This window comes from Halichoeres trimaculatus, unplaced genomic scaffold, assembly GCF_033239565.1.
Source record: "Halichoeres trimaculatus isolate MK-OKI-2021-1 unplaced genomic scaffold, fHalTri1.1 fHalTri1_scaffold_10, whole genome shotgun sequence".
In the NCBI taxonomy this organism is placed as follows: domain Eukaryota; kingdom Metazoa; phylum Chordata; class Actinopteri; order Labriformes; family Labridae; genus Halichoeres; species Halichoeres trimaculatus.
In genome coordinates, this window is record NW_027437187.1 from 2,336,207 (window position 1) to 2,362,739 (window position 26,533).

General features: G+C 39.4%; 1 protein-coding gene across 1 annotated transcript; it reads right to left on the reverse strand.

The window, feature by feature from the left end:
- Window positions 1-24,902, reverse strand: LOC141797049 (complement C3-like). The gene is made up of 43 exons (XM_074678440.1): window positions 24,816-24,902; window positions 23,935-24,130; window positions 23,627-23,789; window positions 23,278-23,372; window positions 22,942-23,030; window positions 22,321-22,403; window positions 20,547-20,634; window positions 20,314-20,416; window positions 19,962-20,082; window positions 19,638-19,753; window positions 17,792-17,938; window positions 15,652-15,751; window positions 15,452-15,546; window positions 15,161-15,352; window positions 14,829-14,984; window positions 14,508-14,637; window positions 14,269-14,337; window positions 13,916-14,113; window positions 13,687-13,807; window positions 13,498-13,586; window positions 13,276-13,415; window positions 11,813-12,025; window positions 11,243-11,294; window positions 11,068-11,157; window positions 10,716-10,922; window positions 9,173-9,248; window positions 8,901-9,060; window positions 8,676-8,771; window positions 8,093-8,243; window positions 7,805-7,890; window positions 6,815-6,892; window positions 6,562-6,717; window positions 6,400-6,462; window positions 6,207-6,288; window positions 6,062-6,110; window positions 4,196-4,286; window positions 4,018-4,107; window positions 3,837-3,939; window positions 3,641-3,730; window positions 2,959-3,051; window positions 2,763-2,846; window positions 2,503-2,647; window positions 1-142 (listed from the first exon to the last, which is right to left on the reverse strand). The coding sequence occupies exons 1-43, from the start codon at window positions 24,893-24,895 to the stop codon at window positions 1-3; spliced, it is 4,968 nt and encodes a 1,655-aa protein (XP_074534541.1). The 5' UTR covers window positions 24,896-24,902.
- Window positions 24,903-26,533: the final 1,631 nt, after the last annotated feature.

Here is a 26,533-nt window from a genome sequence, read left to right on the forward strand (position 1 = left end):
CTACTGCTGACATCCAAAGAGTGCGTACTGCTGGACCAGCTCCTCCATGCCCAAACAGGTCAGTCTGTACTCGTCCTCTTGACACTCTGCTTGTGTGGGCCAGTACTCGATCCAGGTTTTCTCTCCCAGTACATACTGAAACCTGGAGAATGAAAAGAGAAACACAGAAGTTCTTCACATAGTTGCAGTGAATCAAGAGGTTTCAGCAATACACAGCTAAGTGCCTGCCTTAGCAAGTTACTACCATTTCAATAGAAATAGAAAAGTTAGCCCAAAGTAGCATAAACCATTTAGAAGGAACAATAACAGCTGATTGGTTCCTGACATTCAATAAAGGGGTCAGGATTTGGTTCTTAGGGTTTTGGTTCAGAGGACAAAGGGACTGATCAAGGATCACACTGACTGGGTAAAACAGATGGAGACAGGGGTTGATCTTTGAAGGTGTGTTATAAACCAACAGGGACATACTCAAACATGCTAACACTTGACTGGTTTCAAAGAGGTACAACTTTTTAAAAATGGAGAGTACTATTTTTTTTGTGTCTGTTTATATTTCAATTTACCTGTAGCCCTTTCCGTTAAGCGCAGTGTTATTAATTTCTTCAAATGATCCCATGTTTGGTTAGGATAAGTATCTGAACATTATTCTACCACAGGATACAGTAATTAATTTAGTCTTGGGAATTTCAAAGATTGAAAACAAGGAATTGAGGCCTGGGAGGCTCTACTAAAAAGACATGATGGAAAAATTGGGGATGTTAAAGCGGTTAAAATGAATAAGTAAAAATGCTGAACTAAGGAAAACTGGTTCATTTTGGTTTCTCTAATCTGATCTTTGAGCTAACTCATTTTTGGGTTAAACTTGCACAACACATTACCTGTTGTTAGTGTCATATTTAAATGTTATAGATTTTTTTTTTGCTAGGCACCACCCAAGTGGCTTCCTGTTACAGCAGCTCTATCTTCCTTGTCCATTTCTTGTAATTTTTTTCATCTCTTTTTCGTCATCTTTGTTTTTGGAGTGGATCATTACTTTGTATGGTTCATTGTTGGTCATGGACACCAAACCTTTTTGTGGCTTCAATGATACTTTCACTACATTTTCTCCTGTGTTTGGCTGGAGATCCTACATGTAACCATGGCTTTATTGTTTACATGTGAAATCAGCTGTTAGCAGCCTGTAGCATGTCAATGCTGACTGGTGCAAGGCCTAATGTTTCCCACAAGGTGAGAAGGAGGTGACGATGACGTGCTGGTTCTCAGGTGTAAGCTAAGAAGTGACGACATCGACCTGTCCTTCCATCCATCGTTGTTGGGGGACATAAGATCTATCTCCAATAAGATGAATGAGCTAGCCGTGCTAACCCAGCAACAGAGGGAATACCAGAGGGCAGAGTAGCATCATGCTATCCACAGACATGGCTAATAGAGCTAACATCAAACACCAACGCCACATTGGAAGAAGTTCACCTGCTGTGAGCAGACAGGATCCAGGAGACAGAGACTGAACAGACTGCTGAAGAAGCTCAGTCCTGGACCCTGTGGAGGTGGAGACTGGCTGAACTGGACAATGATGGACAAGCTGTCATCATCATTCCTTATGGACCTTTTTGCACTTTCTGTACACTTTATTACTTTTGTTTTCGAGATTGCTGCTGCGACTCCTAAATTCACCCTCAGGGTTAAATAGAGTATATTCTATTCTAAAGATCAAGAGGCAACATCTGGCTTAGAAAAATGACACTTGTGCAGAAGTGCTAAAAGTTGCTGTTCGAGGATCCGCTTGAGGCTAGCTGCAGAAAGACCGGTAGGCACAAACACACCCAGCCATGAAATCTGACCTTTACAGCATCAAAAAGCATATTTACAGCCTGGTTCAAGAAACAGCTTGGGTCTAAATCGCTGATTTGTCTATCAGCGCACACTGAACTGTGGGTGAATTTTTTTCAACCAACCAATGTGTCTGCGTCAGTGTCAGAAACAGATAGGTGACGTGGCAGAGCCTACGTTCATGTTTCACACAGTCTATGATAAGAAGCTGTACAGTCAAAGAGTAGAGATAGGCTGAACGTACAGGAAAATCTTTTGGTTATTGTTTCCTCTGTGGAAACTCTGGGGGAGTAATTTTAATGCCTCCTTGCTCTTAATGTATGACTTTGAAACCGCTGGAAAATGATGAAATCACACATGATGCAGAAAGTAGAATTAATCCCATTTCTTTGTTAAAGGTGGAGCCCAAAAGGCACCTCCTTCCTGATTCATACACTGGTTCAGATGAATTAGTATAAGCAAACACATCTAAAAAGCTGTTTTGAGATGTGAAAAACACCACAGATCTGTGAATGAAACGAATCACAGAACTTCCTCAGATGGTGGTGAGAAAAGCTCTACACTGTTTAAAGGACCTAAAACTGAAACATAGGATCAGAACTATTAATTAATGGAAATAAACTAGTGAAACTCAGAGGTAAAAACACATTAAAACAAAAAGATCAAACTTACGATTGGTTTTGCTCGTCTCTGTGAATATCTTTCGATGTTCCCATGATCAGGTAGGTTTTTCCTGTCTTCAGGTCTAAAGACTCTCTGCAGTGCTGGTAACTGAGGAATGTGCGTAGACTACCAGCGGGACCCACATCATAACTTCCTATCAATTAAATAAAGGAGAGAACGGTTACAACGATTCAGTTCCATGTAAGGTCCTTTATAAAGACTTAACTCTTTATTTTTTCTTTGTAAAAAAAGTATGGATTTATTCCCACCTTCTTTGGGGGCTTCAAGTATCCTCATTGTATAAATATCAGTAGACAAACCGTCTGTGAATTTTTCCAAGCGAACTTTGTACACTGAGGACAGCGAAGAAGCACATTGTGAGCTCTTTTGCTTACTCTCAGACTCTTACAGAAATATTAAACACACACATTCTTTGGGCTAAAAGCGTTTCATATGCATTCTTACAGAAGTCTATTCTGCTGGTCGGTGTACTCTCACAGGCCTTAGCTGTCCGCTGGGCGTTGTCAATTTGACCCTTCTTCTGCATGCTGCAGTCCTCTGTAAAACATGACGGACACAAAGTAAATACACACTGAACATCATGAGCATTTAAAGTCAAAAATTCACTTAAAAAGACTTAATATGTATCCAGAGCTGTCCTGATTATGCAGGCGCTTGTTTTGTGACAGGAACTTCTGAACATTATGTTTAATTATGTGAAATGTTGGCATAAAAATTTCCTGCAGATGTTCTGTTTAGTGTTTTTTGATAAAAAAGTTAAATTAAACAGATAATTGTAACTGAGAGACTCAGAGTTTTAACTTTACAGAACTGTCACCTTAAAAACGTTGGGGCTGACAGGAAACATGGAGTATGCATCAGCTTGGAGGTTACAGTTTCAATCAGTCTGTTCCTCCGTATGCACTATTTTATTTTTCATTTAAAAAAAACGGTCTTTGACAAAAATGTGTCCATCAAGAGACATATGTTGTCCAGGATTGTCTAAAAGTATTCGTACAGTAAATCGGACATTACTTCCTCAGCTGGGAACAGAAATGTTAAGGACATAAAGTTCATGTCTGATGTCTGTAGTGCATACAAGTGTTCCTTTAAAAAGGTTTGTGCAGATTCACTGAAATCTTTTTACCTTCAGCACATGTACATTCATCATTTCTGCAGAGCCTCATCAGCTCTCCAGCTCTCCTGTGTGGATGGTAGAACTTCACACAGTGTGTTTCTGCAGCAAAATACAAAGAGATTTAAAACATATGTCATGGAACTTGTAGGAAAATTCAATTAAACCGTGTACTGAATACTGTAAGAACTACTTTAGAACAACTTACGCTCGTAGTATTCATAGACAGACACAGCAGCAGGTTGTAAGACTCCCACTTTCAGTGTCTGATGGATCCTAAACCTGATCTCTTCTGGTTGTGTGTGAGAGACCTGAAGAGAGATGGAGGACAAAGGTGAGACGGGACAAAAAGTGTCAAAAGAGGTTTGGATCACAGATTGATCTCTTACCTTGTCCAAGTAGATGATGAGGGAGCCTTTTTTAGACAGGGCTGTGTTCATCTCGTATTTGGAAATCATGCGGGCACGTCCTTTGGCTAACTACACAAATACAAACACATGCATTTAGTCATAAACTCTGGTTTCCTGTTTGTGACTCCGGTGAGTGTGTGTCTGTTTAGTTTTTTACTTTTTCCAGGTCTTGTGTGTTTGGAGTGTAGCCTGTTAGCAAGCCAATATCCAAGACTGACATGGTAGCATCACGTTCTGGGTCCATGTACCTGAACAGAAATGGGACAGTACAATTACATCCAGTGTTCACTTCAAGAAGACAGGTCAAAAAAACAAAGGCACTAATTTAAAGTCAGGCAAATCCTCCTTCAAGGTCTGAAAGCTGCTACTAAATCAATCTGAACTAAAAAAAGAAAAAACACCTCACATAAATTTTCTTTAGGTTGTTTTTTTAATAATCATTTAAATACTGATAATGCTCACTCAGCATTTCAACATATTTTTATTTAAATTTTCATTCTTGTTCTTGTACGTTTGTGGCTGCACTACTCCTTCAAATTTTGTCCAATTTCACCCTTCAAACTTTAAACTATTCAGCTCCTTCGGGAAATGATTACTATGACTTTTCTCATCTCTAACCCCTAAAACGTTTGATTTATTCAGCTTTTCCTGACAAAATTTCCTCTTTAAAATGAAAGGGGAACTTCAACTTCACCAACTAAATCTGCCTAAACTTCGAGATGCAAAAACTTCAGCATACTTCCACTTACAGACTGCAGATTGCTGTGAAATGTTGACAAATCTTTTGGCTATTCATGTATAATGTAACTTTTAGATATAGTTTTTGAGATTTCACTGTTTAAGCAACACAAGGTTTTACAAAAATCACTGCTCTTAGAGTGCATGACATCATCAGCAACCAGAGTGAAGGAAGCAGCTGCTGAGACGTTACAATTTTCTCAAACAAATTGTCAAAACTTCCAAAATCTTACCTCTAAAGACATTTTAAATACATCAAAACATTGATGCTTCTAACAAAGGGAGTATCTTAGAAAATATTATTCCTTTGGCCAAAAAATGCCCAAATGTGAGGCAAACATCTTTGTCCTGTAACCTGAGGTAATGTTAATCCTGACCCACTTTTTCACTTCAGTTCCATTTGTAGCTACATTTTTAGCTCGCCGTCCTGCCAACATTTCTGGCTCTACAGACATGTAAAACACATCACTGTGATCATCAGAGTCTCCAAACTCTCACGGTGCACTCATTTTTTTCTGTTAGCCTTTACTGTTTTCACACAGTGGCAGGAGATTCAGACCCTACTCTTCCTTTGTTCATTATCCGTCTCATGCAGATTTTCAAACAGGTGCAGCGCTCCACAGCCTAACAAGCAGGTTACCATGGAAACCTTCATTTCACACAGCTATTTATACTAACTAATCAAAACATTCCCAACAACAGAAACACATGTGTATGCTATTGCTGTCACTCAAAAACAAAAGGACTTAAAAGAGTACTCATTTACTGATACTACCATGACTACTTCACTTGCTTATAATACTTTAACCCCTTCTTTTGAGTCTGTGCACTCAACCATTTATACAACTTTTTCCACAACTTATACTTCACAAAATTTTTCTTTCTACAACTACGACTTTATCCTTTGTACTGTTTTGAGTACTTCTTCTGCTTCTTCTTCTTCCCCATTCAACATTTTTAGCTCTGTTTCACAATTTTTCCTTTTTTTTTGTTTTTCTTTTTCTTTCTTCAGCTTCAGCAGTTGAATGTATTTGCTTCAAGGCAATGCAGTTACTCTAGTTTGAAATTTGATTTTTAAGTTTCGTGAGTAATAAGCCATAATCACCAAACTGTAAACAATAAAAGCCTGAAGTATTTCACTCTGATGATATTAATAGAGAATAATTTTCAGATTTCTTTTTGGATCAAATTTGGAAGAAAATATGATTTTCTATTGTGTCAAGATGATTCTGCATGTTGGAACAAATGTTAACGCTTGTCTGCATGATTTCAAATTTGTACTTACAAGACCTCTATTCTCAGCCAGTAAACCCTCTCTTCTTCATCATTTTTCTCTGTAAAAACACATTAGTAGTAGTCAGAGAAACAACAACAACCAGACAGCTTTCAAAGAGGGAAAAACATGATTCAAGAGAAAAAGCTGAAATTACCTTCTTCAAGAGTCACGGTCATGTTAAACTTCTTGCAGTCACTCTCCTTTTCTTTAGGCAGAGCATAATACAGTGACACCATCTATTATAGAAAAGAGCAAGCACATGAGACACTCCTTAAAATACACACCAAAGAAGGTAAGAATGAGAAACATCAGCCATCAGACTGGCAACAAAATCACACTGAACATACTGTTAATGTTGCCTCTCCTGTTCCCTTGGCCGTCACTTCCACATCCTGATTTATTTCATTGATCTGTAGGAAACGTGAGCACAAATACAATCATAGTGATGAAAAGAAGACACAAAAATTAATCAAAGAGCCACAGTGGGCCTGTGTGAAAGACTTCCTCACTTTTGATGTTCTTGTGGCGTAGTGGTTTGCCTGGTTAAAGTTGAATTTGTCCGGCTTTGCTCTTCCTGGCACCTTGATGTCTACGTCCAGATCATACTCTGGTTCTTTAGCATTGATCCAGTACTCAGACACAGCCTGGTACACCGTAATGGTCGCCTGGAGAGAAGAAATGTGAGGAGATTTAGCATTCTATCAAACGTGGACATGTAACATTTCTCGAGGTATTTCAGATCGAAAGAGAAAACCTCATTACCTGAGTCGATCCATAGCCTCCGCCAACCTTCTGCTGCTTGTTGAACCATCTGACCACAGGTCTGGCATCTTCAAAGGCCTTTGGTACCACAAGGTAAGAAAACAATAAGATTTTCTGCTCTTGATTTCATCCGGATCAAAGAAGACAGACAATGTTCTGATATGTTGACTCTAAACAATAACCAACCATCACAGAGTGCCCTGAAAAGTGCAGTCTAAAGAAAAGTCACGTGTGCTTTTCTTAGTTTCTGTTGGATCAGTGTTAACAATATGTAGTCACTGGGATTCTTTTATCAGTCCTATTCAATGGCTTTTATGGTGTGAGATACTGACTTCAGGCGTCTGTTTAAAAGACATGTAGCGTACCAGGCAAGAGGTGATTTATTCACAAGGTCATGAAATCATGCTTATAACCTACTAAACACTCATCTTTCTTAAATGCTTGATTGTAATGAGTCACAAACCCAAGATAAGTATCTGTACATTTTGAGTGAGACACTTTAAATGTTAAAGTAATTCTCCACAGTGAAGACGCCTTCAACTGACTCTAATCAACCATCACATGAAGCAGAGTAAAGGCACATTTCAACTCTGCTTTTTGGCACTAAGTCATAAATGTTGGCGTCCATTAGTATCCTGAATTGATAGGATATTTAACAACATGCAGATTATTGCTCATGTATTTCAGCTATTAGTAGATGAGCATGTGAGTGTATTTCAACAATGTTCAAACTTGTGACTTTTTCCTCATTTGTGTTTAAAGGTGCAAAGTTCTGAGAAGAAGGTGAGCTACACGAGGGGCGGAGTGCTGTTTACCTCGTCAAACTTTGCCTTTAGGGAAAATGTTCAGTTCGATTCAATTTACAACACAAACTTGCACATGCTCTAACCAGTCAACAAACCATTTTTCAAGCAAGCTGACCAGAACCCATTGCCCTCACAAACCATGAAACTGGACTAAAGGGAGTTTTCTTTATTGTGAAGTACTCACCTTGACCTTGACCAGAGCAAGAAGGGCGTATGCTGTGGCCTCCAGTGTGTAAATATGTCCCTTAGCTACTGGCCAGTGGGACATCTCTGAGGAACCAAAAAAAACACAAATGTAAATTTATGAAGATGTAGAACTGAAACAAACTGAGCCTGAAGTCAATTTCCCAATCCTGAAACTGTAGTATTGAAAATAACAAACGTAAAATTAAAAACGATGGGACTGAAATCATCATAGATTATCAACAATGAAGCACCAAACAAATATCACCAGACATTTCAGAGTTTTTACCTGGAGAAACAAATCGGTAAAGGATCTCCCTGTTCAGTTTGTTTTCATTGGCCAGGGCGTATGATGTCATGGCAACAGCGTACGGGTTGGTAAGGCTGGGCAGACGATTCTCCAGGTAGGTCACTGCTTTGTCTATGCTGCCAGGTAGACTCTAGATATAAAAAACAAAACAGGAAAATTGAAACACTATTGTTCCTGAGTTCAAAACCAATGCTATGACGGCTAAATGTTTTGTTGGTTTGTCATGCTACAATAATTTATCCATCCACTCGTAAGGCAGAGATAAAGACTTCAGGTGAGATTGTTTTGTTTTTTTTTTCTTTAAAAAGAAGAGTAAAAGATGGAGCAGAATAATAAAAACTATATTGGGTGTGTGATAAAAATACAGGTGACTTGCTTTCAGCGTTCACAGCTTGCATTAACCATGTGTACTACATCACAAGTCTTAACAGAACTCACTGTCCAACTCTAAAAACAATTAAAGCAGCTGACTAACTTTTTTTCTCCAGCACAGGGTGAAGGCAGAACACTGACAGAGAGATGACCTCCATCAAAACAAAGATCCAGGAAGTGTCATACTCACGTTAACGGTGGCAGAGCACAGTGCTCGGGACTCCTGCATCGCAATGAGGCAGAAGGCTGTCATGGAGGCGTCTGAATCTGCGCCACGCACGTCACCCTACGCATGCACAGACATGGTTTTCATTACATTAAACAATGACCAGTGAGGTGAAAGAGTTTCAATATTTCAGTTATTTATGGTTAAAACATCACATAGAATATTGATGATGATAACACGGAAACGCACAATCATCTCTCCGTGGATAACCTTCCCGATTTCCCTAAACACGCCATCAGGTTGCTGTGCGTTAAGTATGAGGAACTTGACAGCGTCACAGATCACGTTGGCTTGCACTGCCACAAGATTGTTGGCCATGGAAAACACCTTGACAACATAGGCTGTCAACCTTAAAGAAGAGAGGAGCAGAGAGGGTTTAAACATTTAGATATTTTTAGAGGACATAAACACATCTACACTGAAATGAGAACATTAGGATCAGGACTGGTCCGGTGCCTTACCAAGTGCTGCTTTTGTGAGTGACCCACACAGCGAAGGACCCATCATTTTTTCGGTAGGTGAGCTCTCTCTGGTAGCCTGGGCAAAAACATCTTATTTTAATATTCGGATACTCTTTACTGAGACTTGTGCATTTGACAATAGCTGGGGAAGTCTATAGCATGCAAGCTCTGAGAAGAGGTATAACAAAAATGAAACTGATAAAAACCAAACTGGACTAAAACAAAGACTCTAAAATTTAACAGTGCTTTACTGCACCCAAAAAGTACTGTAAAAGCTTTCCTTATTTGTATTTTGGAATTCAAAATGTATAGAAATTAAATTTTGGTTTTAAATTGTAAAGTACACATTTCACAACTACTGATAATCTCTGCATGTTCCCTTGAAACAAAACATGTAGACTCATATTGTTGTTCATTTTAATCACAATAGCACAATTTTGCCAAATCATGCAGCTGGAGGTGTTGTCAGTAGTTGCCGAATGTAACTAATAAAAGAACTTGTAATCTAACTTAGTTCCTTTTAAAATTGAGTAATAAGTAAAGTAACTAAGTTACTCTTTAAAGGAGTAATCAGTAATCAGATTACTTTTTTATGAAGTAGTTACTGTTTATGTATCTGATCACATGCATGACACACAACAGAGAAGCTGAAAATAAAATGTGGGGAAAAGTGTCAGACACACATGTAATGAGGAGAACAATCATGTTGACACATCTTTTAAGAAAGAGCTGAAACTACAGTCAACTTTTCAGCTACAAATATCACACAGCTGTTTGTGTGTGTCTGTGAAACCTGCAGTTAGAGAGAATCTCATGCAGCGTCTTTGGATCAAACCAACTCCAGGGAGGGGGAGGGGGTGCTTTTTGAGGTTTGAATGTAAGAAACAAGAGGCTGACTTATTTTGACTTGAAAAAATATCAGAGATGACAGAACCAGACTTAAATAACTTAAATAAGAGGTTAATCAGGAGAAATTGTAATTCGGGAGTGGAGCCAGAGACAGGGTTAAAAAGCAGGAGAATCCCTCCGGAATCAGGAGAGTTGTCAGGTCTATCTAACCTGGCTCGCTCAGCCAGAAACAGGACAGGAGCTGCAGATTTAATATGAGCCAGTGCTGAGCATTCTGTGGGGTATTAACTGGTGTTTTCAGGATGGAAGTCGACCTACAGGCTCTACATTGACTTCATTTTCAGGATGGGAGTAAACAGACACTACTTCAACGTCAGAGATGGAAAAGGCAAAAACAGAAATGTGAACATTATGTCCCTGACTAAAACCTGCTCAAAAATTGAATTCTTCTGCAAAATTAAAGATTTATCAAAAAAGTAACTCAATTACTTTGATAACTAATTACATATATGAATGAGTAATTCAGTTACTAATCCAATTACTTTTTTGTGAAAAGTAACAAGTAAGTATAACTAATTACGTTTTTACACTTTTCGATACTGGCTGAGCCAGTTACACCTGAGGTAACTGAAATCCAGACCAGTTCAGAGTAAGTATCATACACAGATGCAGAGACATACAGAAAGTTCCCTACCAGTGCTGATGTGTTTCAGGGCCTCGTTTCGTTTCTCAAAGCCCACATTTTCCCATTGGTTGGTTCTGTCCAGGTATGTGGTGGCGATGACAGGCAGGGTCATGTAGATCATTGTCTGCTCTCCACAGCCAGAAGGCTGAACGATCAGGGTACCCATAGAGTTCCCATTGATAGCATTCTCCACCAATGAAGAAACTTGTTCCCTTCCTGTGTGAAAACAAAAAAATCACATAAAAAACAGAATTTTACTTTTTTCAAATACAGGCCCAGTATCACACAACATGCCTGAACATGCCTGAACATGCCTGAACATGCCTGAACATGGCTGAACATGCCTAAGAACGCAGCTCACCTGTCACAGAGATCTGTGTGCTGGTAGGTGAGTTTGGAACCAGTTCATTCCTGGGAATTCTGCTGTTTAGTGTTTCTTTTTGTGTGCCACCTAAAAGCAGAAACAGTGGAAACTGTTAGCTGGTGATCAACACACAGCAATGAATCATAACGTGAAGAACAACTGGCTAACTCACCCTTAGGGTCAAGGGTTACAGTTTCACGAGATTTAACTAGTACACCTCCAGGCTGAAAAGAAAAACAACCATTATGAATAAAACAATCATTGTTGATTCATTTGAAAATATTATTGGTTTTAAAATGCAATTATCTGGTTAAATGATCTAACTCGACTGTTGCATTTTCTGTGTATCTAGAACGTGGAGGGGTAACTTTGGCAGTGCAGACTTAGTAATATAATGTTACCTGGACACACTTGAGCTGGTTGAAGTTTGCCATTTTTAAAACACAACTGCAATAATTTCTCAAGTTTTATTATCCCTGTAAATACCATGAGCTAAAGTTTCAGCTTTAAACAGTTTGTAACCTTTCATGTGAGCTGTTACTTTCACCCAGAAAGGGTTTATAAAAGCTGGGCTTTACTGAGCCTCTGAGCAGTGATTCATGCACTTCTGCCATGAAATAAAGAGTGAGCGACCATTTTGGATGAGTACCAACAGTTTCACACCATTGGCTTAAGTTACAATGGGTTGGTGAAATTTTAAAAGGGTGTCATTCAACAGAAACATGCAGTGTTAGTCTCTTACCACCACAGTCAGAGTCTTTATGATTCCATCGTTGAGAGACGAGTCCTTCACGGCTGCTTTGACCTCAATGTTGTATTGTCCATCCCTCATGGGAATAATGATGAAGGGAATGGATCGTGTGGACTGAGGCCAAACTACGACCTCCTGACGATACCTTCTGTGTTTGGAGGCTACACTGCACACATGCTCCTCCTCCATCAGATCCACACGCACCTTAAGAAGAAGCAGAATGGCAAACAGGTCAGTGCTGTGATGACTGAAGGAGAAGACTTTCAATGAATGGATAAGATGACTCATATGACCATTGTTATTTCAGACATAAACGGTACAAGATGGATACATTTCTGTTGACTTCATATCAAAATATCAAGTAAACTGTAGTTCTACTCCATCCCCACTGACCACCAGAGGTGCACTCTCACTGGATCGTCGGTCTTGCCCATGAGCAGGTCAAGGCTTTCATGCCAACAGAGCCACCTGGGACCCCTGATGATCTGGTATCATCAAGTGCGCAGTCCCTTTTCATCCTCTCTCGTGCAGGTTTGCTAGAGACAGTCAATAAGTTTCTGACGCTTACTGTGTGTGCGTGTATTACACATCACTAGTGGCTTTGTGACACTGGTCTGAGCTGCTGAACTATCACTCTGCTCTACTTGTAGATGGGGCTAAGTGTGTAGTTCTTATTTCTTTTTGTTCCTTTGAACAAGCTGTGAACAACTATGGGGTGTAATTCTTTTGGTTCCTGGTTGCTGACGAGGTTGTATCACCCCTCTACCATGTTTTTGCTGTTTTGATTCTACAGCCAAAGCTCATCTTGGAGGCATTAATGCTAAAAATTATTTCTTTCCTGTCTGGACATTGACAGTCCAAGGAAGGGTCTCTCTGACCACCCCTGCACAAGTGATTGTCCCTAAGATCAGAACTAGACCAGCCTGCCAACAACAAGTGTTGTTTGGAGTAAGCCACATTACCTGCCCCAAAGAAGAGGCTACTCAGGACAGGTCTCATGAGGTGTCAGCAATGTGGAACAAAGGGGATCAGGAAAATTCTGCCTCTAACCTTCAGGAAACAACTGTTGGTTTGGATGGGGATGGTCTCTATTGCTTTCCTGGATACCCACTTTTAGGGAAGAAATGGTTTCTGTTGCCCTCTGCCTGAAACTGGTTCTCAGGTCTCAGAAAGCTTGGGGGGTGGGGGGGTATGGTACAGTATGGTAACCTGTGCGTATATCCCGGTCATGATAGCCTATTAACCACAATATAAACCCAATAATGTGCCTTAGTCACCAAGTTCCTCTTCAGATTTTCTTCAGACTCACACCTTGGTCCTCTGGAGGTATTCTCCAATGGGACTAGTGGTTTGAAGTCAGTCAAGTATATTCACAGTTACTCTCATGAGGCAGCTGGGCGCATGTGCAGACACGGAATTACAATTAAGTTTAGAGCTTGTTAACTGAGACTTACAGTCACTTTATCTGGGCTGTAGTTGTGGAGGATTGCTTTAATCTCAAGTTGCTCTCCTCGTACAGCAGCATAGGGCAGTCGGAGATCAATGAAGAAGTCTTTACGGACGATTACTTCAAATGGCTCGCTGATACAGATTCCTTGAATATGAAAGAGAAAAAAAACAATGTAGAGAAAGGAGGATGATTTTTGAGCAAGAAAAGCACATTCCTGCCTCCTCACCGTGAGTTCTTGACAGACTGATGCCAGTGAACTGCCAAGTTGTGATTGAGTCTTGCAAGGGAACTTTTTTCTCAAATGACGTGGTTAGACTGAAACAAAGACACAATATCAGCTCACAGAGATGAAGGATAACATTAAAAGTGGTCATGTTATGAATCGAGTCTTGGGCCTCTGTTGTTTTTGACTCACCAGTTGGGGTCTTGTCTATGGCAATCAGGGAGTGTGATATCTACCCACAGCCAACTTTCAGGGAACTTGGTACGAGAAACAATTTCATCACTGTCCATGTAACTTTGGTCATCTTCATCACCTTGAGTGTGATTAAACAAAGTGTTATCATCTCTTTGATGGTCATCAGCATGTATGACCATGGCATGTCAAAACAAAGGGATAGATTTTTTTTTTCTCAGTCTCTTACTGCGAGCCAGTTGAAGAAGCTCCTCTTTCCTCTCAGCTCGCTGGTTTTCAATCTCCCTGCAGCAGTCCAGAAAAGCATCCACACAAGCTTGGCCATCATTAATGTACTGACTTCGTCTCTCACAGCTGTACTTAACAGGTATGTCGATCAAGGCATCCCGACAACATTCACGCTGTTCTTTGTCTGGATATTTGCTCACTGGATTGAATGAAGGATGCAGAGAAGGGACAGAGGTAAGAAAGGTGGATAAGGTGGATTTATAAAGTGTGTCCAAAGTCAGTGAACCGAGCTTTCTGAACAGATTATCAGAAAGTGACTGAAAATGTGTGAAATCTATCAGGTGTGACTCTTACTCAAGGCAGTTGTGACTTCCATTATAGTTGTAGCTCTTCTCCTCCTGCTAGGGGCTGGACATTTCAGCTCTGAAACACAGCATAAACATCATCTTTAAAAACCCAACAAAGTTTGACCAACTACGGAAAAAGTGGTTCTCCTGAATCCAAAGAAGGTTTATTCATCTGATTACATGCATGACACTTCATTTTTGCATTTTTGATGATTTCAAATGGAGATAAGAGTATTGTGGGATCACCTTGTCTGTAAGGAGTCTCAATATTAGCGCTAGACTGAAACAACAGCCCAGCATCGTAGAACACACCCATGCCATCTTTTCCTCCTCCTGGTGTGCAGCCTGTGTCAAATTTTTCTACAGTATCCCACACCTGGAGAGTGGAATGTAATTCACACGTAAAAATAAAAACAACAGCGGCTTCATGTCATGGTTTGTAAACTCAAAAGGTATCGTTTAAATGTCAATTCAGGCTTACAAACTTAGTAATTAGCATGTGTATCCCTTATCATTAACAATTCCGTTCCTTATAAATATTGTCAGTAAAGTAAAATTAAAAATTGCCTTTTTCTGGGTGAGGCGGTGTTTGTTGTTTAGGACATAGACCCCTTTGTCGACTGCCACAAGTCCCACTTTGGCTCCTGGGTCCCCTGTTACTTTTAGGCCAAACATCCTGCGAGGCTCATAGGACGCAGTGGGTCTGGATGATTCCAGCCGCAGCTGAATATGAAAAAGATGATAGTTAGTCAGACACTTTTTCTTCTTTGTTGTCAGTAAAACCAGTTTGTTAGAATTAATATGTGACAAAAAATGTGCATTGAATTCATCACTTGGTGCGTAGGAGCATGGTTCAAATGTTGAAAATAACATCCCCACCACAGCATTGTGTATCTCACCGAGCCCATGCAAGAGTCCTTGACGTCCACCCAAACAGAGTCTGACACCACATCATTATCACTCGTGTGGTAGTAGGCTAAGATGCGGAAGGATGGCAGCATTTCTTTGGTGATGGGAATAATCAGGGAAATCAGCACCTGAGCCCTCGAATGGTAACGGCCACTTTTCACCAGCTGACCTCTGCTCAGGACCTAAGGAGATACATCAGACAACATCAACACCTGTCTCACCACCCATGGCTGTGTTTACATCATGTCATGCATTTCAAATGAGGGTATGAATCATCTCACCAGCCAAGTGATATCACTGTGCCCATTATCTGTCCTTTTTAGGTTAAGGTTCACTTTCAGATTCTCTCCCATTTCCAGCTCAGCTGCATCCACACCTGCAAAAATGACAAGTAGTTATATGTAGACTCTAATTGGGTTTCTTATGTCCTTAATAGTGTGCTAGGTTCAATAACTTCCATCATGGTCACCACATTTCTTACTTATGTGGATAAAGTTGTTGCTCTTAGAGGTGTATGGTACAGCAGTCATGGTGGCTGTGGCCTGTCTGTTTTCTAAGATTCCTTGCTGGTTGGTCCTTGCCTGGAATTAAAGACACACACAGGTAAGCTTACACAGATAGTTAAAGACAATTTCACAAAAGAACATTAATTACGCTGAAGCAGCTTAGCCAGCAACATGAATCTGTCTTCATGGATCATGGAGCGGCTGGAGTCAAAGGTGGCTTTGATCCAGGGGCCCAGGGTTTGACATCAGCGGGGCAGGGTTTAAAAAAACTACTCATACGTTTTTTCTCACATCAACTCTGAACTTTGCTTATGTATACTAGACACATTGAGGAAGAAAAGTTATTGAAGGATTTTTCATAACTCAATGGGCGTAGCCAGGCCAAGGGCTCAAAGTTTGGTGTTTTTTCAACAATGTCCAATCTGGACAGAAAGTAACACACATCTTCAGTGTTACAGCCCTGACACATCTATGTCATTATTTTCATCTGAAAGTACAGTGCCCCCAAATGGCAACAGGAAGTCACAACATTTATGAGGGTTTGTATTTGGACAAACTAGTCCTATGTTTTTGATCTGACTGACTCCAAACTTGGCTTGTTTATCCTAGACATATTGACACTGAAAAGTTATTAAGTGATTTTTTGTAACTCACTGGGCAAGGCCACAAACGACTGCCAAAGTTGACCATATTTTCGCTGTCAGGTAAGTGTTAATAGTTCTCTTGTACAATGTTGTAGAACCAAAATGCACACATGTGATACATGTCTCATCTTGAACACATCTATATGCTTCTTTTCTAGCTTTAAGTACAGTGCCCGCGCATGTCAACAGGAAGTAATGTGTTTTCTCTGTGATAAAAACTCCCCCCCTTTTTTTTTTTTTTTTTTTTACCTTTTTTTGTTGTATTAAATTGTGCTCAGAAATGTCTGTCAGGCCTTCATAAAACTTCACTGATCAGGTTATGTTCTATAGTTAAAGGGTATGTCTTTGGCACCACCTCAAACTCAGAAATGCCACCATGAACCAGGAAGTCATAGTAACTCTGTCGTATAAAGTCCAATCTCCTTCAAATTTCACACGCACCATCAAGGTCCATCTCACAGCACTTCTTTAACCCCAAATCTCTGCTACTGCAATAGCGCCACCCTTTATGAATTGTTAAGATTAGGGCCAAAATATATTTAACTGTACTGGTTGTGGTTTTTGCTAAGCTTGCTACTCCCCCTCCATTTCCTATTTGGTGATCTTTGAAGATGATATTGTAACCTGGGATGGCGATGGGTGTTTGCCCAGGTTGCAGAAATAACCAGGACCGCCCCAGTTACTTCTACAGTGTTTAGTATCAGTAATAAATGCATAAATGTTGTGGTAAACTGAGTAAAGTAAGTGTTGTTTTTAGTTGTTTCCAATGCAGTACAGGCTTTTAGTACAATCTGAGTCATATACAAAACTTTAATTTAACTCAAATTATTAAAAGCACTGACCCCATCAATAAATATGTTTTACTTTTCCTTACATTGTGTCATGCTCATAAAATAAAGCTGCAAAATTGAGTATTTGGCCACTGGGAAACAGAAAAACATGAACACGGCCTCCATCCAGCTTCTGGATGTTAAAAAAAACAAAAAAAAACTTTACTGTTAATGAGCAGCACCTGAACTTCTGTTTTCACCTTGTTGGCAGTATTAGAAAGTCACTACATGATTATACGTATTTCTACAGTTAATGAAAGATGCATTTAGGAAGTTAAAATAACACAAGCTTTCAGCTTTCAATTATCATCCAGCTCTGTTTCAGTTCATGTTCAGGTTTCAGAGGTTTGGACCCAGGCCAACTTTACTCTCAGCGCCTTTAAACTCACATTTTCTTTTTTATCAAACACTATGGGGATTTTCAAATTCACATTTACTTTTCTGTCCTGTAAATGAGTGTCATGAAACACCCTGAATTAAAGGAACCACCACATAGGAGGAAATGTAGAAGTGTTGGTGCCATGTTGCAGAGGAAACAGGTCAATTTAAAGCAACGTCTGTAAGTTAGTATCAGAAATGCTATTTCATTTCTTTAAATTTGTTTTCCAGACTAAAATAGAAAGGTAGATATAAAGACTTACAGTGATTGGCAGTCTGCTGCTCCCAGCCTCTGTATTAATGGTAAGTCTTGCCATGCCATTAGCTACCGTGTTTCCCTGCACCGCCCCTGGAGTCACCACCACTGGAACACCTCGTGCTGGACTGCCATCAGGATTCACAACTTCAACCTGTCATCAGTAACACAAATTATCAGACAACATCCAGTAGCTTTAGACACTGACGTATCTACAAATATATTCTGAAAGTAAAGACCAGATCTGTTGTTGTTCGTAGTGGAACCTCTAATGTTACAGCAGGTTGGCTGTGTGCATAGAACAAGTCTGTTTTTGAGGAAACTGAGGTGAAATATTTTCATTGCAATTGATGAATCGTGATGCGGTGGAAACATCTTACACTGATTTAACATCAACTGCTGTAGAACAGACGTTCAAAAGAAAATACATATTCACTCTCAGACACAGCCTCAAACACAAGCTTCATTTGTAGACTCATCCTGTCTCAAATAAAAAGGCCAATACTTTTGATAATGGTGTAATGAATGTAGTCCTGGCTCACACTTTTGTTATCTAAATATCATGTGACTATACAGGAAGCAATAAATAAATGCAGAGGCCAAATCTTGGTCAGAGGATTCCTGATTCATTGGGAGTTAAAAAAAACAAAAAAAAAACAACTTAAGTCACGAGAAAAGAAGAATTAAAATGTCAAAGCCATGCTTCAGTTTTTGTTTTTAATCTTGTGGCGCCGCTCTCAGTGACGTGGAAGAGCAGGGCGGTATCAGCGGTGGCTCATTTACATATGAAGGCCACGCCCACTAAATCAGAGCGTTCTGAACAGAGGGGCTATGAGAGCCTGGAAACAATGCTGCTGTGCTTGATTTATTGGCTTTTTGGACCAAAACATGTTACTACCATTTCATGAAGACATCAATGATCCATATAAAACTGCAGAAAAGGAGCAGAATATGGGACTTTAAAAAAAAAAGCACAAGAAAACATTTAATACCACAGGGGAACACACTTTTTGTTGAGTTGGGTCTGACAGCTGTTGTGGACTAATATTTGCGTGCAGAATCCAAAACTGGTCACAGTTTTTCCTCTATCATGTCAAGTTTTTTAACAATAGGGTCTTGTTTTTGTAAAAAATGTTATCTCAACAGATATGTGCTTGTTTAATGAAAATCTCCTAATATTGACATACAATAAAAATATATAAGTAACAGGCATTGCTGGGATGTTTATTTAACACTATTGTGTTTTTACAAAGGATATGGCTACTGGAGGAGCTACAGGAGCAGACATGATCTGGAACAAAGGAAATAGAGCTTACAATGGTATGCCCATGGTTACAAGTTGAAGAGAAAAGCAGCACAAATCCTCTTCATTCTTACTATGCTAGCTTTGTGTTAGCAGATATTAATAGGAATGACCAATTGGAGGCTGCACTGTTTCAACTGTGACTGCACAAACAAGTTGGCACGTAGCTGAAGATTAGTCCAATCGTAATCAACTGGCAAGTCTTACTACAGCTAATCAGAGAAATTTCACTTATGTGGAGGGTGAGCTGTGGAGAAAAAACTTGACGTGCTAGCAAAAAACTGACTGCAATTTTGAAAACAGCATGCCAATTTTACTTCAGATCAGCATAAAAATCTAACTCAACAGATTTTTTTTCTTCTCCAGTGTTATCAATCACAGTTACAACAGAACATTAAAACATGACTTTGAGACAATTACTTCTTTCTCAATATGACAATCTGTTTTTCCTTCTTTTTTTTAAGGAAAAACTTTATTTAAATGCTGAAATATTTTCTGTGAAGGATCCTTTTATTTGGTTTGACATAATGCAATAAAAAGAGTACTTTACCGTAACATCAAAGGACATTCCTGGCTTGTAATATTTGGGCGTTTTCTTGAAGGTGATGGTGTAAGGTGATGTGACAATCTGGATATTTCGCAGCTCTGCCTCCACCATTTCACTACCTGTTGAAAAACGTGATCCACAAACAATTTATCAAAACACAAATTTCACATCAGCACTCGACAAGTTGATGCAGAAAAATCCTGATATTATTTTTTAAGTTTATGTTGAGAGTTAATGTTTGGGAGCTTCAGACACTGATGCTACTTTTTAGAGACTGAGTAAAAAAAATAATTGTCTTAAATCCACAGGCACAAAAACTGGTCTTACCGCTCTCTGTCAGCACACTGACAGCTACAAAGATGGAGCTCCCTACGAGTCCATCAATGTTGTTGACAGCCTGTGTGATGTGCTCTCTCTTCAGAGTCACCTCTCCTTCCCCTTTGTTGATCTAGAATAATAAAGATACACAAAACAGCATGAAGGGACAGAGTGATGGCTGTATTTCACTAAAATGATAAATGTCTTCTGTCTGGTTTTTTTTCAGTGTGAAGGAAGCAATGTCACCACCTGCGGTCAGTGACTTAAAATAATCCTAACACCTTCTTTATTGTCTCAATGCAAAAGATAGATCAGCTGTCAAACTGATTAAGAAAAACTGTAGTTGAAGCTGTGTTCTTACCTGCACTCTCTGGAGAGAGGCTGGGAAGCCAATCTTTTTGTCTCCTTGCACGGCCCCAAACACCACAAATGCTGTTCCCTGCACTTCTTCACCGAACAGATAGCTGTAACAATCAGATGATTATAACTCAAATAGAAATGACTCACAGATTCAAACAAACACTACTTTGAAATGAGAATTCACCAAACAATCCAGCATTTCCAGCAAACAAACAAAAAAACATCTTTACGTACGTGGCTTTGATGTTGACGGTGAAGTCTGGGCTGTCCACGTAGTAGAAGGGGCTTAAAGGAGTCAGTTTAACCTCAAAACTGGGCAGCACTGTAAAAAATGGAAACAATTGATTCAGGACACGTTCACACAAAAATGCTTCATCTGAAAATAACAAAATGCAGTGGAAACAATCTGTGTTTACACGGAGACCCAGAGAGACTGAAAACACTGTAGCAAGCGTGCCAGGCCTGTAGGTGGCACTATAACTGTGTCGTCCAGAAGCAGCTTTTGGCAGATCTCCACTGAAGTAGAGTTGGGCTGATCATCTTGGGCCAGTTGTTCAAAGAATTGAATCCGGATCAAAATGGTCTGGATTCAATTCCATTCTTGCTATCCGGGATCAGGTAATCTGTCTCAGTGTTATGCCGGTTTTACAAAGGAACACTGGATTGGATCACCCTGATCCAGATATATAGTTAATAGATTACTAAATCCGGATTACCAGTGCTCTAAATGGTACAGCATATCATAACGTGGGCTACCAGCTCTGTAAAGAACAACAAGTAGAAGAGCTAATATGGGGTCAATGTAGGTGTTTTTTATTTTGAGAAAAAAACAAAAACAAATATAACATATACATCAACTTCCTATATATATATATATATATATATATATATATATATATATATATATATATATATATATATATATATATATATATATGTTTTTTTGTTTTTTTGTTGTTTTTTTTAAGTCTGAATATCCAATAGTGAGCAAAATAAAAAAAAAAATGTTCAGGGTTCTTCTTCAGCGTTTTTAAGCTCTGCTTTTAGAAGATGGATCTGAAGTTTTTCTCTGGTTTGCTGCAGTTTGGTCAGCTTAAATTTGTTCCTCTGCCAGGAGTATCTCTGCTCTTTTGGTTTCTCTTTGTTGTTACTTTACTGTGCTGAAAGGCTTCATTGGTAACCTACGTTTACTTTATCTACTTTATCCCTGCAATGGTTAAAAAACTCAAGTGCTAAAAACATAAATAAAAGTATCAACACTAAATTGTAAAATGATGTATTATTTGACCAATTTTTATAGTTTTACCAGATTTTCTTCCCGAAATCCACCTTGAAGTCATAGCTCTTGTTGGGATCAGGATAATCCAGTTATTTTGGATTGAAGTGATCAAAATCCTACTGAAGAGTTCTGAACATAAACTGAAGGCCTAATCTGGATTAAAATCTGGATTGGATTACATGATCTAATCAGATTTTGAAATCCCTCTTCCCTTTTGAACAACCCACTTTTAGAATTTAATCCAATCCCATAAGCGAAATCTGATTGAATTACTTTGGAACAACTGGTCCCTGGTGTATTGGTGAATGCTGAGAGCAGAAGTAGAGCAACAGATGCTCATTTTGTTAAAGACCGTCAGCAGATTCAGCAGATTGAGCAGCACAAGCTCAACATGGTAGTTCACAAAGATTGTAACAATGGTACTGTTGGACTGTTGTATGGGCTTATGCAGAGCAGAGCATGATGTCAGCATTTGCACTGAAAATGGCACTGTTCACACAGCAATGGTGCTGGCAGTGTTTCTGAAAAAATCTACTCTGGAGGTCAATTTCAGAAATTTAAGTTTTAAGTTGGCTAAAACGCTGTTTCCTTGTTAAGACGAAGCAGAAATGCTACAATACTTTTGCGTTTCACCCTGAAACTGCTGTCGTGTTAATGGCAGCTCAGTGTCCAACCAGCTAAAAGAGTATAACTGTAGTTTTTCTTTGAATAAAGTGCTTTGGGACCTACCATATTCTTTGACCTCAAACTCTGCAGAGTAGCTCTGCTGTGGGTTGCTGTGAAACTTGGTCACCACCTTCCACATCCCAGGACTGCACACAAACAAACAACAGCATGTTTTTAATAAACAAGCAAGTATAACAAAACATCAGAACATTTTTTGTGTCTTTTCTCTTTCTAGTTCATGTCGTCTTTCATATGAAACTGTTGTTGTGTTATTGTTTTGATTATCATTAATTCAGATTTAGGTATTCCCTAACGAGCAGAGGATAAGTTGGCTTGCCTCTGACTTTCTTCCATAGATCATGTGATAAATGGATGTCCTCCTTGATGTCACCTTTTCATTTTGAAAACCCACTAACAGCAAGACCTCATGGACACTGGAGGGTGCTGCTTGGTTTCTACACACTCTAACGTCTACAGTATGTTTGTCTAAACTAAACATTTGACTTTAGTTATTCAGTTCATGACATTTACATTTCTAGAAAAAAAAAATGAAGCTTAGTTCTTGTTTAATCATGATGTTAATCTTATCCACATCTGTGTTGAAATGTACATTGGCTGATAAACAACAAAAGGTGTAAAATAAAAAGTGAAAATAATGAAAGTTTATTCAAGTAAAATTCTCACCTGACAATTTCAGGTAATTGGTAATCCCCAGAGTGGATCCCTGACTTCAGAGTGACTGGATCAAGTGGTAAAACGATGCCCTCAGGAGTCTAAACATAAATAATATCAACAACCATTACTGAACTATCAGCACATCAGACTTACAGGTTAATTAAGCAAACCCATTCATTTTTCACTATTTTCTTAAAATCCCCCCTCCCTCCTCTCAGGGGAAGAGGCTTTGGATGCAACTTAACCACTAGAGGGAGACACAGTTTAATATACACATTTAATAGACTTTGACAATACCAGCACATGACCTTCACAGAAAGCTGCACAAATACATTCATCACTTACCACAATCTCAATGGCAATGGAAGTGTCAACTTGGACATCGCCTTCTCTCTCCACAGGCTCCATTTTGGGTGTTAATGCAAACATTCTGTAATGAACTGAAAAAAAAAAATGAGAGTGACAGAATAATTATTGTGATAGTGGGTGAAAAAAAGAGGTTTAAATTTTCCTTTTCTTCTCAGAAATATCCTAAATGTAAAAATCACAGGGAAAAGTGCTCAAGTCTTTCAGGCTCAGATATATAGCTTGATATGTTATCTACCGTTACATCCTGCTTTGGGTTAGAAGAGACATTTTGCAGGAGATCATAGTCCCTAATTTCTTCTTCTTTTTTGGGGGGCATTGTTCGTACCTTTACTGTTGGGCGTGTAGAGCGTCTTGTCAGTCTGAATGAAGATGTACCCAGACTGGAAGGATGCTAAGACTACTTTCTCCAGCAGGCGGTCAGGGAACTGAGCTTGAAGGTACACGTACTGCTTCATGTTTGGATCTCTGCTGAAGCCCTCAGGAGGGATCTGAAACCAGTATGAAGACACAAAGTGATTATGAAGAGCAGCACAGGGTGTTCAGCGTGTGTACTGGAGTCTAGTCATCTTCTTGTGGCCGTGTTAGAATTAGAGACTGCAGAAGTGAAATATTCACAAACTTTGGTTCATCTACCGTTAATTGTCCCAGTGCCTGGAACTGATTTCCACTGTTGAGAGTGACAGGAGTTGTTGCCAGTGTTTGAGTTTTGGTTGGATGGTTCATCACTTTGATCACCACGTTGATGTCACCTCCTGTGCAGTCCTGACACTCCACAAAGATGTTTTCTGCTGTTCCCACACGCAACAAGTTGGGAGCAGACAACACCTGCCTGAGGAAAAAAACAACATTTTCTGTAGCTCCTCATTGGTTAACATTAGTGTTACATCGTCTGTGTGTTTACTTATTGTGTGAGGCTGTAACATTGAGTTTCAATAAAAGGTTTTCATAAGACTTTGAGTTCATGAAACTTGTTGTGATATCAAAGGAAGTTTCATCATTAGTCAAGACAAAAGCAGTAAATCAAGGGTGGGGTGTGAATCCTTTAGGGGCCGATCCCAAGCTCTAAGGTCCAGGATTGTGCTATTGAGGACTACACCTAATTACACCTAATCACCAAAAATAACACAAAAGGCAAAAATAAAAATCAACTGCTCCTGGACTGAACTAGTAAAAAGTAATCTATTGATGATTTTGATCCAGATCCAGCTCTGAATCAACACATTTCATCACAGTTGTAGACTCTGCTCACTGTGTCTGGTAGCAAATGTGCACAGTACTTTTCTAAATCTAAGCAAATCACAAACTGAATAATGGCCTCTTGTTATGGAATACATGTAAAGGTCATTTCTATACAGTTTTCTATACTGTTTTCTTTACAATAATGCATCAGAGCCCTTACATTGTCACCGCTGGGACAAGACTGGGAGCTGAACAAACCAACAAAGAGTTCAAATCTCTGATTTCCATGAATTTCACTGACATCAAGTGGACTCAGAGGGAGTAATATTACTTACATCCGTGTTCCATCAACAAGAGATGAAAGAGATCCAAAGGCCAGAGAGGCCAAGAGCACCAGCATAGTCCTCCTCATCATTCCACCTGGTCCTGTTCCCCCCGAAAATGTGGTTTCAACCAGAAGGCACCCTGCTTATATCCACGATCCTCCCTCCTTCTGCAACCCCATTCACTAGTGTACACAAACACACACAGATACACACATGACTTCCCAGCAGCAATTGAGAAATGTCTGTTCGAAGGGCAAAGATAAACATAAGAAAATCAATGAGGGCTTACATGACTGACTGACTGACTTCAAAGGCTTTACCTGTGAATCAAATGAAATGTTTCACTACAAACTAACAAATAACGCTGTCTGTAAGTGTTCTGATATTTATGGTAAAATGGAAGATATATTATTTTCTTTGTCTTCTTCCTGATCCTATTACACAAGTCTGCTCACATCTGATCACACATACTGAACAAACACAAACAAGCAGTCTGGTTAAAGGCTTATTGGGAAATGTTCAGGACTTGGCAGGGATTTTTGGAGTTTAAGCAACACAGAATTTTCCCTGCTGACTGATAAGATAGTATAATATTACTCTGTAATTAACATGGATTTTATTTTTAGGGCCATGAGCCCGAAAATTGAGGTGAAGACCCTCTTGGAACCCTGAGGATTATTCTACCTTTGTGCCAAAACAGTCCCAAATTGCGTGCCTTGAACTTGCTTGAAGTCATAACGAAACATGCAACAAAATTTGGTCTAGCTAAACATCTATGATTTCAGTATTTGCTGAAAGCACCCCCCAAGGGCTTAAAACTGCAGTCCCTCCAGCTACTTTAAACTACAGGCCTGACATTTTGTGCATAACTACGATGCCCAGACCTGCAAAAGAGCCTCTTAACACCATACTAAACTCTGAACAGGAAGTTCACAACTTGGACTTAAACATCAGATTTTCATGATTTATGGGCTTGGTATTTGAATAAACTACTCTTTGATTTTTTTTTCACATCAACTTAAAACTTGGCTTGTGCATACTAGACACATTCATAATGAAAAGTTATTGAAGAATTTTTCACAACTTCATGGGCGTGGCCAGGCCAGGGGTTCAAAGTTCCTGTATTTGTCTGATCTGGACAAAAACAAACACACCTGTTCAGTGTTACGGTCCAGAGTCATCTATGTCATTAATTTCACCTAAAGGTACAGTGCTCCAAAATGGCAACAGGAAGTCATTAGGTTTATAGGGTATGTATTTGAACAAACTACTCTTAGGTTCTTTATCTGATTAACTTCAAACTTGGTTTATGTATATTTCACACATTCACAATGAAAAGTTATGAAAAGACTTTTTGTAACTCAATAGGCGTGGCCACAAAAGACCACCAAAGTTCACTATTTTTTCAGCATCAGGAAAACTTTCATAGCTCTAATTTACAATACCTGAGACCTATATACCAAGCAGGATTAGTGTCTTAGCGAGATAACTTCAGAGTTGACTCTTGATTACTGATAGCACGAAGCCGGTTCCTTTTTTATCAAAGTAGATCACCATGGTGACCTACTCTGAACGGCTATCCTGCTCTGGAGCAGGATAAGTTGGAGGTTGAATCTGATCCTATAAAAAGCCCCTCCCACTGGCCAATCAGCTTCTCAGAAACAATGGCCTGCCCTTTTCTCCCAAACCCGGTGGACAGAGGTGCACAAGTTGTAAGAAGAGCTTTT

Excerpts from the sequence above, each read along its gene's own strand:
- LOC141797049 (XM_074678440.1), bottom strand. The coding sequence starts at position 24,895 with ATGATGAGGAGGACTATGCTGGTGCTCTTGGCCTCTCTGGCCTTTGGA. Across the intron at positions 22,404-22,941 it reads CAATTACCTGAAATTGTCAG|TCCTGGGATGTGGAAGGTGG; the intron begins GTGAGAATTTTA and ends GTTTGTGTGCAG. Across the intron at positions 14,985-15,160 it reads AGGACTCTTGCATGGGCTCG|CTGCGGCTGGAATCATCCAG; the intron begins GTGAGATACACA and ends TTTCATATTCAG.